At 35.9% G+C, this 18,400-nt stretch overlaps 1 protein-coding gene across 1 annotated transcript; it reads right to left on the bottom strand.

Annotated features, from left to right (window-relative positions):
- Positions 1–2,059: 2,059 nt before the first annotated feature.
- On the bottom strand, positions 2,060–8,956 carry LOC101298934 (RNA-binding protein Nova-2-like). Its single transcript, XM_004306966.1, has 8 exons — positions 8,723–8,956; positions 6,307–6,545; positions 6,112–6,218; positions 4,901–5,094; positions 3,563–3,708; positions 2,840–2,941; positions 2,660–2,721; positions 2,060–2,575 (listed from the first exon to the last, which is right to left on the bottom strand). Exons 1-8 carry the CDS (start codon positions 8,808–8,810, stop codon positions 2,479–2,481), a joined length of 1,035 nt encoding a protein of 344 aa, XP_004307014.1. The 5' UTR covers positions 8,811–8,956; the 3' UTR covers positions 2,060–2,478.
- Positions 8,957–18,400: the final 9,444 nt, after the last annotated feature.

The following is an 18,400-nucleotide window of genomic DNA, read 5'->3' as shown; positions in this document are numbered from 1 at the left end:
ATAGAAAAAACCTTGTTGCAATTCCATATAAGCTGTTGGATAAAACAGTAAAACAAATCCAACCATTGAACCGTTGAAAGATTGAAGAGCTAGCAGCCTAGCACTACCAAAAAAAACAAATAACCCAAATAAAGTGGGGATGCCAACTCTAGTAACATTAGCTGCACCTAAATTGGTATGATTGAAGGCAAAGTGCAAGTGAGCAAGGCAAAAGTGCATGCAAGCTAGCACTTGACATTAGTCAATTTTGAGCATACAATCTAAGAAAGAAGACAAAGCATCCACTATCTCATAGTATGAAAGATCGATTCAAGCAATGGAATTTCCGGTTGGTGAGTTTAGTGGGTTCTTGTGGCCTGTAATTCTTACTCTCCAAGAGAATAATTTGCCTTAAATGGGTGGCACTCGAATTATAGGGAAAGTCCAAAATGTCACCAATCACAGAGGTAAAAACTAGTGCAAAAAATATTACTCTCTCAAGTCTCACATTTCAAATCATCTCAATGAGCGAGGGTGGTCGGGCAAACTGATCAGTCTTGTGACGGTGGTGGTGAAAGGTGTTGGTTAATAGTGACCTCATTACGCGTAGCTAGGCCTATCTTACCAATTGGCATGGTATTATGTGATTTGTGGCTCGTTCATTCTTAACCTAGGGTGGTGACTGATGCTCTATCACATTGGAAAGATTGTTGCTCAAGGAAGACATGTGTGACACACCGAACCACAAACACAGTGAAAGGGAACTTCATGCAATGATACGGATGCAACCCAGATTGAAGTGTGAATGAAGATTATGCAACACTCATAAACTAAGGACCATCGCTGGAGTCAAAAGTGGGATCTTTATTCCGTAGCAAAGAAGGACAAGAAGATAGGGCATTACCCACAATACCACCACCGGCGCACCCACCACCACCACCACCAAACCAATGTCACTAATCGTAAGACACGTCTCCATTGTCAAGATACAAAGTGCCGAAGAAGTTACTAGAATAATGTCAAGGAAGTTTGGAGGGAGTACTTTAGCTTTACACTCAGCCTATTTAAAGGGACCTTAACGTAACCAAGTGAACTCACAAGACTCGTGGTTCCTTGTAACATTGCTCAGTCTCGACCACAATATATTCATCATCGAGAGTCTAGATTAACCAAAGCATCATTGAATTTTCTCTGTCCATTCAAGATTTGAGCTTTTCAAGTGTAGATATGGCCAGCACTAAGGTAATTGGTGCCACATTCTTGATACTCCTCCTTGTGGAGCTATCCTTTGCGGCTAGATCATCAAAGGCCATTAAAGGTGGTGGTGGCGGCGGCGGAGGTGGAGGCGGAGGTGGTGGAGGAGGGGGTGGCTCAGCTTCTGGCTCGGGCTCTGGGTATGGTTCAGGTGAAGGTTCAGGGAGTGGTTCGGGGTATGGCAGTAATGGAGGAGGCGGTGGTGGTGGAGGTGGAGGGGGAGGTGGCGGTGGCGGAGCAGGTTTAAATGGTGGTTCTGGATCAGGATATGGGTCTGGTAGTGGATCCGGATATGGGTCAGGGGGAGGAAAAGGTGGAGGAGGGGGAGGAGGTAGTGGCGGCGGGGGAGGTGGTGGTGGAGGCACTGGTGGGTCTGGATATGGAAGTGGAAGTGGATATGGCAGTGGAGGTGGCAAGGGTGGTGGCAAGGGTGGTGGAGGAGGTGGAGGCGGAGGCGGGGGTGGAGGCGGAGGTGGAGGAGGTGGTGGTAATGGTAGCGGTTCTGGTTATGGCTCAGGTTATGGCTCAGGCTATGGCAGTGGAGGTGGAGATTATTCTGATTCACCATGAGCATGATTGCATGAACTTCATTCTTTGGTAGTTTTTCATCATTGAGCCCTTCAAACCTCAAAAATAAGATGCATAGCTTCATTATCACCTTGTGGTGGTGGAGATATTGCATTAGTGCATTCAACGTCAGTACTAAACTATATCACACATTGTTTACTCTGTATCCTACAATGAAGTCATTCTACTAGTAAATAAGTTAAATTCTATATCCTGCGTACCTATACAGACACACACACACACACACCAATGCATACGGTACACAAATCTGGCTTCTCATTATTCGATAAAGAAAAAGAATTCAACTATGAAATGTCAACAACACTAACAAAGTACTACTATCAGGATACCTACAAATTCAAAAGTTACAATTGTGTAGATAAAGAAATATAGCTAATCCTTCTATTTGGTCAACAAATAATGGCTTTCTCCAACACTTCCCTTTTGGAATATAGTCCCACTCAGATAAGCGCCTATAAAGTTTGCTCGTCTCAGAAAAAACAAGAAAAAAAATAATTCTCATCCTTGCTCCTACCACACAGCATTCAGATTTCTCAGCCAAATTATCATTTGGTGAGAACGCCAGTGGACGCATTGAAATACCAACAAGTGTATAAGAATTATTTCAGGCAGGTCCACCAAGATTCTCGAAAAGAAACAGTTGACATACTCAGAAAGCTAATCCAACGCCCTCTCAGAAGCATAATTTACTTTCTGCATTATCATCGTCTCGGCCACTTGGATCGACCTCTGTGACCCTGTAATTGTCACTTTCCTGCAGCATGAGACAGATGGATGAAAGTTAAACATCTTCACTCCCATGGACCAGCAAATTAATAAGCTCAACAAGTTCTAATACCTATCAGTAGTTCCAGACATGAAATCACCCCTATCAGATATCTTTATCCTGGCCCCACTACCCTGCAAAATCAAAGTGATATATGAGCATTTCTCTCATGTTATGGAGCTAAATGATAAGATACTTCACACCACAAATGATACAACCTATTCACACCAAAAATAGTTACAAATTCCAAACCTGACTAATTTCCATTATAGTCCTTCCACCACGACCAACAACCAGACCAATATGACTATCTGCCACACCTATTGTGACCGAGTTGTTGTTGTTTCGATCCTCCTGGAAAACAACATAGGTTGTTAGTCAACTATAAATCAACAGAATACAAAGATAACATACTTTGTTTCAGACCGAGTCCAAAACACAATAACATGTGGATGGATAACATGGGTTCATTTAGATAACAAAAATTCAGTAACAACAAGGCTGAAATGCAAAAATCTTAGTAATCATGACAGTAAAACCTATCCAGAAGGGAGCCCTTTTGTAGTGCAACGGTCTTTTGGGCCGCCTCATCTAACAATTAAAATTAAAACCCCGTCTGTAGAAGACTTCAGTTAAACATTTGAACATTTCTCACAGGAAGCTGATGCACTGATTTCTACTTGCATACAACTAATACAAAATAAATCACATGACTGAATATGTTTTTACCAGAACAACTTCCATTTTTTCTTTATCTATTTCTACCAGCTTAATAACATATTTGATGTGAACAGCAGAACCATTGTTAAATCAGGTTCCAGAGGATCTTCAATGACAAGTATAACTTTCTTAATATTTTAATCTAAATTTACGAAATCTCTCCTTTGTCAACACTCGCAAGTCCATAAAACCAAAAGCCCTCAAGTGAAATTAAATAAATAGTCTCTTTTAAAATGATAGTGAAAATGGCTGAACCTTGTTATTCTGAAACTTTCCCGCAGCCCCATTCGGTGGTCCATTTGGTGGAGGTGGTCCATAGCTGACTGCATTGTAGGCTGCTGTTGACACAGAAGGAAGCACATATGTATATGGAATACCATGAAAACCCGAGAAGAAAACACCTATAAGTTCAGGTGGATAGAACTTACTAGGAATCAAATCTTATCATAATAATTTCGGATATATGAAAATATAGATAATTTATGAAACTACACAATCATTGGCCAGCAAGAATAACTGTTTAACAAACACCGATTTAGTATTCAAATTTGTCATGTCTTATAGAATGTTCTAAATGTATTGTGTCCAGTGCCAGACACCCTTAAATTATAAATCCAACAACTCTATGTCAGCTGATCTTAAGTTGAAGCCAAAATCATGCCTAAGTTGCCTAGAAAAACTAAAGACAGAAGAAAAAAAAAAACAATATATATATATATCTGTTTATCAGGAACCTTGGGCCAACTGATTACATATTCTCTTAAATTTATAATTGTCAGGTTTCTGCAAACCCTGTGAAAAATAGTTGCAATTCGAAAGAACTTCACCCGATATGGTTGTATCCACTCCCCAAAAGGAAGCAGTTGACTTTTCACTCATAGGGAGTGCAGCAATTTAGACTGAAAATGCAATCCTAAATCCCTAATGATTAACGTAGTTGTGACACATCAGGTGGAAAGTCTGAAAACCCTTGGGTAGACTCTAGAAGCAAGTACTCAATGCCTTGATATCAACAATACTTCTACTCCTTTTTTTTAATATTTGCGATTGTGACTAATTTGAATTACAGAAATTCATATTTGTCAAATATCTATTAACTAACACTTCTATTTTTTAATTTTTTTTCTATCCTCATAACTTATATCTGAAAAGCAAAACACAAGCGAAATACAAAAGCATGGAAAAGAAGCTATAGCTATAGGAAGCAGACCATGAAGACTGCAATACATCTAACAAAAAGAAAGAGAAGAAACCTAGGCCAAGAAACAAATATCAAACGACTGTAGCCCTCCAGTCTAAATAAATGGAGAAAATATGAACATCTTTTAATCTTAAAGATACATGGTGGGGCAAGAGCAGGACTGGCACATAAGCAAGCTATGACATCTTCATTAGGAAAAAATGCAAGCTAAACTATCGTAAAACCTCAAAAGAAGATGATGTAGGTTTTCAATATATGCATTCATATTTGTAAAATACTTCAAACTAAACTGAATGTTGTCAGTTCTGTTGATTTTTTGTAAGGTTGCAAATTATCACGTAGAAGTTACAAGCTGCTTCCTATAAGTAAAATATCATCATATGCGCACACACCTGGATATGAAAATGGGGCATTCATCGATTGAGTGTAGTGAGAGTCCTCAGATAGCTTAGATAGAATTAAATCAGCTGCCCGCATCTGTTCATCCAAAGTTCCTGTTAGTGTAACTAGGCGGTCATTCACCCCAAAATAATTATTGTCCTGAGGGGATATTTTAATCCCAGCCTGTGACTCTTCAATAAATGACCTGGTCAAAGAAAAACCAAAAAAGTCAGCAACATCTAATAGGTTCATAGTTTCATACATATAAAAGAGGAACTTAATGTGTAAAATCAAAATCAAACATGACTAAACACCGAGAGTCATACGAAAAACAAAAATGAATGTCTTTTACAGATTGCCCATAGATCACACTTTCATTAACCTAGTAAATCTCCTCATCATCATTTAAGCAGCAAAAAGTGATCATCGTCCTATTACTTTACTTTGCAAGATGCAACAATCACATAAAACAAATCATGCAAAAAGAAAATTTATATATATGTGAAGAAGTATAATAAATACTGGTCGCAGATTTTCATAAAGAACAGAGCTTCCCTATAATTGCGTGGATGATGAAAAAAAAAAGGGCCCTTTACTAGATCTTATGTGACAGCAGATTATGGAAAAGAATCTGATTCCAATACTAGAATCAGAAAACCCAAATCCTTGAGGTACATTGATAGGCATCACTAACACTTGTACCCGATTTCTTGTAGCACAATATTTCAAGACAATGTGGGTCTCCTCATCCCCCAATTTGTTCAATTAATTAGATTGTCCAGATGCCACAAAGATGTCACCAAGGAATGAAATAAACAATGTATATACATCTTCGATATGATACTCACTGAAAGTACAAGCACAAGGAAGTGCCATTTTGTCACTTATATGGAAGGAACAAAAGAAGCAGAGTATTTATTGACATTACCTCTGGTGGGTATGCAAACAAATTCCAAAGGCATCTCATGCCTATAGTTCTTACAGTCAAATTGCAAGCAGAAATTGATTTTATTTTCACAGTCCTATGACGCAGTATAACAAGAGACACACAATTCTAGTACGGGAATTCATAATTTCATCGCTAAGTAATAGGTTCCATTTCTTAACCAAAAAGCAAAGGAAGAAAAAAAAAAGCCAGAGAGCTAATTTATCAGATAAGTATACAGGCATAGAAACCATACGACGTTATGCTATTAGGAAAGACAAGTTACTTTGCTCTTACTTTATTGTAGATCCTTGCTTCCCAATTATCCCACCACAAGAACTATTTGGAACAATAAGTCTCAGCTTTGTTCTCGGTTCAACATCTTCACTTTCTTCAGAATATAGCTGACCAACATAATAAGAATAATTAACACCATTTATACATAGGCACATGTATAAGAAACATAGTGTAATACTGCATCATAACAAGCACCTCATTGAGCAACTTAGCGAGAACAAGTTCCACAGCTTTGAGAATTTCATTTATTGTTCCAGAAATCATGATAATTCTATCAGTTGTTCCTGGAAAAAATTCATGATTGCGTGACAGCTGAATTCGTGCTCCAGATTGCGATTGAAAATCAGTGATGGTTGCACCACCCTTTCCAATGACAGAACCAGCTGCAGCATTTGATACAAGAAACCTAACATATGTGGGCTTCTCCGTAGTGTCTGGTGGAAGAAAAACGGATATACTTTGTAAGAATAATGAGGCTGGTTATTAAATTTCAGAAACTTACAGATCACTTGACTTGTCTGCAAGATAATTGATGACAATGTTACTTCAAAAAAACTATTAATAATTACTACATTTTATTGTAACACCTCATAGTGCAGGTGCAAAATGACTTGAAACATATCAGCAGTTCGAACAGCAAGATGCAAAGAAAAAATATTGACAGCAAAGAACATCATTTACAAACAGTTTCAACTCACACTTCACCAATTCTTTAACTTCTTCATTTATTTGGTGAGTTGAAGTTATAAGATTAAAATTCAGAAGCTTCTCACCACCTTTTTCTATATTAAAATAAAAAGAGATGGATGCAATCACCAAAACAATAAATAAAAAACTCAATGTAATTTAGTCTACAAATGCCGTCTTTTGGCATTTGTGTGTGACATTACATGACACTACAAAATTTAGCAGACACTACAATGGTAATGTGACATTCGTGTGTGCCAAAGAATGGCACCGGCACAAAAATAAACATCATTTACCACTAGAGGTCCAGCTCTGTCAATATGTTGTGGGAGATTTTAGTACATATGGTTTGCTTTTAGATGAATTATTGACATCTCTGTACAACAATTGAACTAGGAAAACATACATAAAAAAATATAAAAAAAAAAAAAAAAAATAAGTTACATGTATAATATCTGACCATAGCATTAAAACCATTAAACTCAGCAAAAATTGAAAACAAAAGTCCCCCGGTCAAGATATGGTTCGATATATGGCAATGAGCTCTCAAAGATTACAAAACATGTTAACACTACGATCTGCTAATAAAGGTAACCGTGGGGTTCATTATATGTCTCCTTCAAACACAAAGTTTTGCAATGTCAAAAAAATATGAGTTATGATGTGTACCACCAAAAAAGGTTTTTAATTCTTGACACATCACAGGGCAGGCCACCATTGTTTTGGCATTAGTATCAAAACGAAAAGATATATGGCAGTATGATTGGGTAGAAGATGAGGAAATGATGGTATCCTCCTGCTTGGAGCAGGGTTTACTTTGACGAACTCAGAAATGAGTTTAGCAGTTCTGATGGCCTTTTTGCAGTTGACCGAAATAATTATCAAAAGAACCATATATATAGATGCTATCAAATTCAACAGCAACCTGAAACCGTTGATATCTTCACTACAAAAAGCTCACACTTGTAATATTTGGTAATTATTTATTTGCGCTCCCTCCATAGAGTAATCAATGTTTCCATGAACTGTCTGAAGACAGGGCACAGTACTTCCCATCAATAACGCTCCAATAAGCGGAACAACAATGTAGCATTTGTTAGGCAGAATATTAAGACAACTCACTTAACTGGGCATCAAACAACCCAGATAAAGATCCTATCTCTGTATGCTACATAGCATGCCTACATATGACAGTTGGCCCACAATGCTTGCTACGAATTCCAACATATGCAATGGTAAGGAGCAACATCCTTTCATTCCTTTCCAATGCTATGTGTGTAAGGTTCATTTATTTCCTCGACCAACGCTGTTGCCAATACTAAACAAGGCCATAAAACTTAAAAAGAGTAAAATCAAGCAGAAGAAGTTCAAATTGTTCACATCGCACACCAACTTGTATACTCATCCAAAATTTAAATCATGAGTCACAATTCAATAAACCTTACACTAACTCCGTTAGAATTCCATAATCTCTGTACGTTGAGACTTTGAAAATCAGATCCTGAATGAGCTTTCACTCTAAGCAATTAATAAAGAAACCCTTGCTTATGCTATAATTGGACAAATATAGATACCTACATCGCCACCAGTTGAGAGCACATTATTCTAAAATCGACTTCCCCTAACAGACTGAACACATCGAGACGCAATCCACAACTACAACTCCTTTCAATTCCAATCCCAAAAACCACAGAGGAACTTAGGGTTAGGGTTTTCAGCTCAGCAAACACAAACCGCCTAACTCAAACGTAAGCTGGCATTCTCATGCTCGCAACGCTTCACCGAACAATCAAACCACAACCATAACCGCATTCACTATCAATTCCAGAGAACCAGAAACAACATACATACACGAATTCAAAGAGAGAGAGAGAGAGAGATATACAGCGGATCAGATCAGAGATAGAGAGAAGAGAGGAGAGACCTGAAGCCGGTGATTTCGGCGGCGGCGGCGAAGAGCGCCTCCGCGGTGCTTCCGGTGACGAAACGTATGAGGACTCGGTAGACTCCATTGTAGAGAGAGAGAGAGTTGAGAATAGTGTTTGAGAGAGAATTCGAAAATGTGAGAAAGGAGGAGGAAAGAAAATTGTGTGGGTTTTGCTTAGCTGGGTGAGCTGGTAATCTCTCTGCCTACCTACCTATATCTAATCCAATCCATCTCTCTCTCGGGTTTGGCCGTCACAACCGCCTCCAAGGTCCTCCTCTATTATACTACTTCAGATCGGGACGATCTTTGCCGTTGGTTTAGTCAACAGTGTGGGAAAGTCAATGAATTTAAGGGTGTGGGATTTTGGGTGTGAGTACTGGTCAGAGTTGCGCCCATGAGGTCCCACGTTCTCTATATGAGAGGATAGCTCTCGATGCGCTGCACCGCCTCCCACACGTTTTTGTAATTCAATCCCCACCCTATAATATCTTTTATTTCTCAAATTATGAAATTTGCCATAGTCGTACTCGTTCCTAGTTAAGTCGAGGAGAAAACCACGTAATAACGAGTTCGAACATCCAAATACTAAACTTTACCAAACTTTACCTGAGTATTAACTTTGGTATCTCAATTTTGTAAATGTGAGAACGATATCTAAAGTTGTAAGCTCGAGTCATTTTGGTATTTGTTACCACTAGCGACATTGTTAGCTTTTTACGGGTAACTTGGTTTTTCACTTCTTTTTTTTGGAAAATTTTCAAAACAGTAAATCAACTTTACGCTACTGATAATTTATGTTTCTTAAGTTTCCGAAATAACACATTAGTATATGAACTAACAAATTTGACATTATTTTTGTACGTGACGTTAAGTTTTCCGTTAAGTAGCATGTTAAGTGTCATATTTTAAAGGGCAAATTGGTTAGTTCAACATTTTGATGAAGGATGACACAAATTGATTTTTATTTTATTTTTGATGGGGAGGACACATATTGATTTGGAAAAATATGTAAGAGCCTTTTTCTTTTTTCCAATTAAATGTCTTCTGAAGTTTAATTCAAAATTATAGAATATAAGGTAAGGATAAAATTATGGTGTCAAAATACCATTTCATCCTCATGTATTTGACCCCGTTACAGAAAACTTAATGATGTGTACAAAAATGATGTTAACTTACAACCCTCGGAAGCAACACAGTTGTGGATATATATAACCCACTCGACTTTGTAAGTTTCTGAATTCATAAGCATCCAATATACTAATAATCTATCTCAGATTCTAGTTCAAATGTAAATGTGTTTAAGTACTAACTTGATTGATTCATGTTCATATCCATCTTGATCTTCTGCTAGAATCACACTTGATGGGACAATATATATATGAGTACGTTGTGTGTGTGTGTATTTTTATTTTTTTGAAGTGGGAAAAATGTGGCTTTGGTTTGTATTTTGTAATTGGAAAAAGGAAAAAAAAAAAAAAAATCCTTTTCTATCAAAATTTGTATTGAAAAACTTCATACGGGAAGGTTTTGTAGGAAGGAATGTATGTACACTATTATAAGACATGGTAAATATTTTGATATGAATTCAAATAACTAATTGGAAGGTTTTTAATCCACACCAATACATGTTGGGACCCATACATGTTAACTCTGTTTGTTCTTGTTCTACTTGAAAATGAATTATGTATGTACATGCATATACATGGAATATGTTTTCTTAATCGAGTAAGTTCTCTTGCTGGACATTATCATATTTCATGAAGGTGGACAAGATTTATAAAGAAAATAAAAAATCCCTGCACATTAAAAATATTAATTACATTTCTACTTTATCCAATATCAGTTAGGTAAAATATCAGGGTCGTAGATTGCTTTGAACTAATTAAAATTCGAAAATTAAATTAGAAACCAACCATCACTTCCTATATATATAACCCTTCCACACTTGCACTGGTGTTCCATCATCTTTTCTTACTCATCCAGATTCAAGAAGACAAAATCTTCACCCATTCTTGGTCACCTTACTATCTTATTCCAGTTTCAAGATACAAACCTCTCCATGGTTGCCGGTAAACAATGGGCAGTAGTGGTAGGCGACACTTGGTGCATTGCAAGGCTGCATAGAGTCATTGAGCCGGAAAAGGCCTTGCCCAGCACCAAGTTCCTAATGCATATCAATGCCACCATCCGTCTCCTGAAGCATCATGACGTTGACGATATTAGTTTCGACGACGAGCAGGAAGAGCTGATAGACATACTATTAGAAGAAGAAAACTGGAGTTGTGATGAGAAGGACGTCACAGTTGAACTCGAGTACTGTGATAACGTGAACGTGGATGCAATATTTCAGGCCCTTTCTCATCTGCAAGTGCCTCTACATGCTCATGAATCGTTGGTAGATACCATATTGTACCGGAGCCTCGAAAGCGCAAGAAACTGTGGTTCTGATGCAGATCGCAAGATATTGCATATGGAGATAAATATAGATCTTTATGTGATTTGAGTGGTTTAAACCTTGGAGCCTTAGAAAATGATACCCTACTGTTCTTGATATGTAGCCATGTAGGCATGTAGCAAATGAATCCAAATTCCGTAATAAAATGTTGTTTTGGTTTATCTGAATATCCTTTAGTTTCTACATTTCTCGACCACTTCTACATTTTTCATGAGCAATGGACATAAGTTAATTGCTAGGGTTTAATAAGTTGGGTTTTGGACTATACGTTCATATATATAGAGTTTAATATCACCAAATATACATATACAAAACAAGCCTACGTATCTGACTAATTCCTTTCAAGCTCTAACAGATCTGAGTTAAATCACAGGATTAACTCGATCATGCTCATACCAATTCAACCCAAAACTTTTAAATCCTTAGCACACTGGTAATTAATTAAGTTGACTCCCAGGCATTTCAAGAGCTTCAGATTCACTCTGCTCGCGCGCTCATAAGAAATCACCAATTATATATTGCATCTTGTGCTTCTTAAAATCTGATTTCTTGATCCACCTTTTTTTTTTCTTGCTGTTATCAAGATTTTCATAAGCACTTCCTTTTAAGATTCACGAGCACATGTATGAGTACGTACGTAGTTCATCTTTCTAGCTTAGGCACTTAATTTCGTTTTGTCTTGTCTTCAGATTATTCTGGCCAGAGTAGAAGCAGCTTTAATTGATCGATCTGAAGCTCTTTCTTCTAGGCCGGCTTTATTCTTTGCAATATTTTTTCTTAAGATTATTAATTTTCAGCTTCGATTCCGGCTTTGGCAACTCTAACTATATATATAACTCCGATCCTCAAATTAATCATTCAAGTACGTATGGTAAATTTTCTATTTAACAACGTAAATGAATAACAATAACAGGGAGTGTGGATTTCACTCCTCTTAATAAATATGAGAAGTATGCAGTTAAACCCGAATTCAGTGCACGATAATCTAAAGATTTGATAATAGATGCATCTCAGTAATTGTTGTAATGGTAAGACAAAACTGACCGGGTGCTATCCATTTCTTCAGCATAATGAGGCATCTTTCTAAAACCGACAGTAGTACAGATACATTTTCATATATAGCAAGTCCCAAATCATTAAAAACTAAAACTAAACATGACCATCGTTGTGAGAAGTTAGCTAGTGTCAATGATTGTATTTGTATAGATCGAGGAAGGGACCTTTGTGCTTGGCAGCTTAATTAGGTCTAAGTCCTACAATGCTTCGCGACTTTGATTGTGAAGCTTAATATCCATGGAGCTAGCGTGCATGTTATTATCTACAATAAATGGTTAAATATAGAGGTAAAAGGTTAAAGATGTTAGCATATGTGGGGCTTGTGGATGAACAAGCTAGCAAATATCGATAGACATGTCATATATAAATGATATGTCTGTCGATATATAGATGACATGTCTGTCGATATACAGCGACTTGTCTAAAACCTAATATTAGGCCAATTGACTTGACATATATAGGCACAAAGCATGGGGTAGTAAGCAAACCATGCCATCAGGAGGCAGTAGAATTACTAAGCAGGCTAGCTACATAGTTCTATGTAACATCGACAGATAAATTGATCAGTCATCGAACCAAATATATAAAATCAATATATCATTTACCTCCTGTTGAAAATAAGAATATGAAAAAAACGAAGATTTACATACCAAATCCAAAGCATACAGCCTATTGAATTAAATAACATCAAAATCATCATCCACAACTTCAAAATCATTATCATCAGTGCGTTTCTTCTTGGCTTCTTCAAGCTGCTTCGCTAGTTCGGTGTTCCTACTACAAAGTAGTTCTTTTTCACTCTCCCATTTCTACAATGAAAAGAGATAAAAGAAGACCTTAATTCAGAGTTCCATGCATGCATACATAATAACCGTAATAATTAATAATGAAATTAAATCAAACCTTGCGTGCTTCTCCTAACCATGCCACCATTTCATCAGCTTTCTTTTGCTCTAAGGTAACCCTCTTCTTCTGAAACACGTACAAGATCAACACATCAGTTACCACAACATTAGTTTTTGGGCCAGAGAGCTCCAATTAACATGAATTCATTTCCATGATTATATTAAAACAAGCAAATTGTGGCTAGCTAATTTGAAAATTAGGAAACAACTTCATCAACCCAAGAAATCAACAGTCCAAGACAATGTATACATATAGAAAGTACCATCATTTTTCTCTAGCTAATGCCATATAACAAAAATTAAGCGACCTATAATTATATAAGTACTTGCATATAATATATCATATGTGCCTATAATTACTATTAGTGTATGGTACCAGTTAACCATCCAATTAATAAATTAATCAAGTAGAAAACCTAAGAAAATTCATTTGAGTCGGGGATAGAAGAATACCATATCTATTTTCTTGGCTTCACTCTTGCCAAGTGCTTCCTTAAGATCTTCGACTTGACCATTACTTTGAGTAAGCTTTTTCTCGAGATCTATCCTCAAAGCTTTGATCTGCTCAAGCTCAAATTTTTTGACTTGGTCATAGTGTGCATTTGCTCTCTTAAGGTTTTCCACTTCATCCTCACGCTGCATAAGAACTTCCTCAAGCTGTTTCTTCTGACTTTCACTTTGGCGAAGCAAATTTGAAAGCTCCTCATTCCGAGCTGTACTGATCATAAGCTCTTCGCTTTTAGCCAAGTTATTTGCTACACTCTTCTTGAGCTCTTCGGATTTAGCCAAGAGATTCGCTTCACTCTTCTTGAGGTCTTCAATTTTAGCCAGGAGCTTTCCTTCATTGATCTTGAGGTCTAAGTTTTTAGCCAAAAGTTTCGCTTCAGTCTGATTATACAATTTCATAAGTTCGTTCCTCTTGCCTTCTATCCTCTCAAGCTCTTTCCTTTGAGCTACGTACTTTAACAATCCCAGACTTCTTGGCACACATTGTGTCAAATTTCCTATTTTCATAACATAGCATGACAAAGAAAATAAGTCAGAATATATATCTTAACACCTCTCTAGCTATTCAGGAAAAAGGAATCTCAGAGTTCAAACGTACTCACCAGTTTCCATTTTTCTGGGCTTTGATACTGCATATATGTTAGACTTGAAACTTGAATTTCGCACTGAAAATCAAGTATAGAAAATCCAAAGATTCATATCAAATTAATATGGACAACTAACTAAACAAGCAGGAATGGTACATGTGTATACATTCCTATATATTTTCTTACCTTTAATAGCCGAATAATACAAATTAATTATACCAACAGGTACAGTATTAAAAACATATTGACAAAGACGATTAACTATTATATTACACAGTACAATTATACATACTTGGAATGCAAAGATCAACTTGTTATGAACAGGCAAAATGTATAGTAAACCTATTAATTTATGAATGATAGTGCTGTTACTTGTAATATGCTGAGTTCATAATAGGTTGATAATTATTAGTTCTGTCTGTGGGATCAGAAGCTGAGTTCATATATATCATCGATCCTTATCATGACTAGTTGATAAGTTTTACAATTGATCGTCACTATTATGTACAAAGACGATTAATTCATTCATCAACATGACCTGCAAATCCTAAACCGTTTATATCAGCATCACAAGTCATATATAAAGTCCCAAGTTCCTACAAATATACTATCTACAGGTCTATATTGCAGTACTAATTAAGCATGTTGTTAAAGATATATGGTGATAAAGTCGGTAAAGGCCAACTTGATCAGGCCGGCAACATTACGAAAGTTTTTTTTGTGTACTCATGAAACCTATCGAGGGAGGAAAAAACCCTCATGAAGACTAGGCAATTATGATCAAATCAAAGGCATCGAATCGAATCACCCGGCCATGCCAGAAGATTATATCTGAATTTCTCTTAAAGAGATTTGGATCCCTTAATTTGGACTCTCATCCTATATATTCATACAATAGTATATAACTATATATAATGATTCGATACCAATATATAAAGCTCCTGTTTTGAGATTCATGGCCGAATAAATACAAAAAATTGCAGATAGACAACAATATTCAGATATTTAATTTAATTCTAGAGCAAGCCCGGTTAATTCTATATTAAAAGCAATACAACATATGATTTGATGCATCAGAAAAACCCTAATATGAAATACATAGAGGAGCTAGGGAGGAGAAATCGATCACTTACCGGAGACAGACAGAAGACGCAAATCTTGATGAGCTTTCCCTTGTTCTAAAAGAAAGTTAGGGTTTTGGCGACAACAAGAAGCTGGATCATCGATATCACTTTTCTTTTTAACGTGGAGATAGATATTTAACCTTTCTTAGCCGACCTACGTACGAGTCCTGACAGTACATATACATAATCAGCTAGCCTAGGGCTGCCACTCGGTCGGTTCGAATCGGTAACGGGCGTTATCAACTTCAAAACCAAAGTTTTCGGTAATGAAATATGACTTTCAATTACCAAACCAAAAACTTCGGTATGAGATAAATCTTACCAACTTCGGATGTTGGTTTTTCGGTATTACCAAACTTCACAACAAATATATTTTCAAAATATAACAAAACGATACAAAACTATAAAATTTAAATATCACTTGAGTTTCTAGAATATGATAATACATATACAAAAGATACTCATTTCAGTACACATTATCGAGTATGGTTTAATTTTCTACCGAAATAGTCAGGATGTAAATGTTTTCAAATTTTTATATGAACAAGTTATGTGTCATCTATGTGAAAGTATGTGTGTGGAAAAGTCGACCAAAATAAGTCACATAAAGGCAGTAAAAGCTTTTTCGTGTAATGAGTGACGTTAAATTTTGGTTGACCGCTTTGATCAAGACCCGAGCATTATTGAGTACAATTGAATTTTCTATCATAATTGTATTATACTATAATGATCACATCAAACGATCGAATTTTAATTTTGTGAATTGTAATCATTGGAACCACAACATGCCTGGTAATGTGGTATAACTTATTTAGTAAGTTATATGCATATGTACATCTTTGTGAACCAACTACAAAAAGGAAGCAAAATTTTCAAAAACCTTGTGAACTATGTTGTGATCAATATAGTGAAATACGACTATGGTAGAAAAATTATGCATTTTTGATAATGTTTTGGCCTTGATCAAGGCGGCTAACCCTATTTACGCTTGTGCTTCATATGGGGAGTCCTATCATCAAGAGAGGTAAAAACATTCCTAAATTTTTACATGGGCGGTTACATGTCATCTAAGTGGGTTTGTCTATGTGTGTGTGTGTGATGAATCGACTAAGATGGCTAGGTAAGAGCGTTTTTACATAACAAGTAACATTGAATTAAAGTTGATCGCTTTAATTGAGACCCGAATGCTACCAAGTATAGTTGAATTTTTCTATTCATTGTCTTGTTTTTTACTAAATGGTATATACAATTGAAAACGTGAGATAAGATTATTAGTCTGTGTGTTTTTAGAAATGTAAGTCTTTAAATAATTAGAATTTCGGTAAATTCGGTATTTACCAAAAACCAAACCAACTTTTTCGGTATTTCTCGGTTTCGGTTTTTTTTATTTCGATTACCAAAATTCGGTTTACCAAATCATAAATTTTCGGTCGGTTTTCGATCGGTTTGGTATTTACCAAACCAAGTGGCAGCCCTAAGCTAGCCCAATAGCAAAATCAGGAAATTTTTGCGGATCTCATCATTTTTAATTTATCAAATTCAGGCTAGAAAAAAAAAAAATAATATAATAATTAATTTATATAATATATATATATATATATGGGTAAGGCTATAGTATGTTGATGCATGTCATGCATCAACTTGGTCCTAAAGTTGTAAAATGAGTCATTAAAGTAGTAATATTAGTCTTCAAAGTTGTAATTGAGTCCTTAAAGTTGTAAAAACTCATATTTACAACATTGTCCTCTAAGTGGTAAAACGTGTCTTTAAAGTGGTAATTGAGTCCTCAAAGTTGCATCAACTCTTTTTTTATCACTTTGAGACCTCAATTACTATTTTAACGACACATTTTACCACTTAGAGGACTAATGTTGTAAATATGAGTTTTTACAACTTTAAAGACTCAGTTACAATTTTATGGACTAATTAATATTACTACTTTAACGACCCATTTTACAACTTTATGACCAAGTTGATGCATGACATGCATTAACACATTGTAAAATTTTCCTATATATATAATTAATATATGAACACAGTGCTAGGAACAACTCTGTAATGAAAATGCAAGATTATATATATATATATATATATATATTTTAATAAAGGGATGGTGCGGGGTTCAAGATTTCATTAATGAAACTGTCGAATACAAGGGGGGACGTAAAACCTAAACCCTTGATTACAATAAGCATTTAGAAGACCTGAAATAATATCGAGAATTTCTACAAAGTATATGTATTCTAACAAACACCCATTAGCAAAAAGTATTACTTTAACGACGACTCTATTTGTTTTGTCACAACGGTGACATAATAGAAAGATTACTAAATATGTAACACGATTATATATTTTAATGTCCAATAATGCAGCTTTCCAGTACTATATATAATACAAGATTATATATATACTATTGAAAATATATAATTCCAGTACTATATATATATATATATATATTTCCAAAACAGATAAAGTAAAGAAAATGCAATATTAATCAATTGGTGTTGCATTATATATATAGGTGTTCAAGGATGAGATGAGATGAGACAATGTCGAAGGGATGAGTTTGAGTGATCATTAGGAAAGTCAAATTGATGACAATATAGAAGGAATACTGCGTAGTTAGAGCTTAGGAAGCATTATATCTCTGCTAACATTTGGTTGATTTTGGAAGCCATGCTAGGTTTGGTAGTCTCAATTCTTTTTCTTTCTTTTTTTTGAATGAAACACTAGTGATTTTATTCAAGAGATTAAGGAGGATAGTTACATAATACATCTTGAATACAAGCTAATCGAAACACATCCATATAACATGCTAGGAGCGTGCTTGCAATTTGAGAAATTTGTAAAAGCCTAAAACTAGAGTAATCATTACATACCCTTCCGCTGCCATGTATAGACAAAACAAGAAGTTGTGGTAGTTTCCACGGTGGTACATAGAGACATGTCAACTCATTCATCGTATCATGCTTCCCTAACTTAGAATACCTTGTATCATCCTTCAATACTTCTCTAGATAATTCTCTAGGGTCCTAAATGTG

Source organism: Fragaria vesca, linkage group LG7, assembly GCF_000184155.1.
Source record: "Fragaria vesca subsp. vesca linkage group LG7, FraVesHawaii_1.0, whole genome shotgun sequence".
In the NCBI taxonomy this organism is placed as follows: domain Eukaryota; kingdom Viridiplantae; phylum Streptophyta; class Magnoliopsida; order Rosales; family Rosaceae; genus Fragaria; species Fragaria vesca.
Note: the sequence above shows the minus strand (reverse complement) of the source record. Positions and strands in the feature narration are given on the sequence as shown.

What these genes read in the sequence shown, in the direction of transcription:
- LOC101298934 (XM_004306966.1), bottom strand. Translation starts at nt 8,810, where the DNA reads ATGGAGTCTACCGAGTCCTCATACGTTTCGTCACCGGAAGCACCGCGG. An exon ending in GCCGAAATCACCGGCTTCAG is followed by an intron (nt 6,546 to 8,722) that starts GTCTCTCCTCTC and finishes TTCTTCCACCAG; the next exon opens with ACACTACGGAGAAGCCCACA. An exon ending in GAAAGTTTCAGAATAACAAG is followed by an intron (nt 2,942 to 3,562) that starts GTTCAGCCATTT and finishes GTTGTTTTCCAG; the next exon opens with GAGGATCGAAACAACAACAA.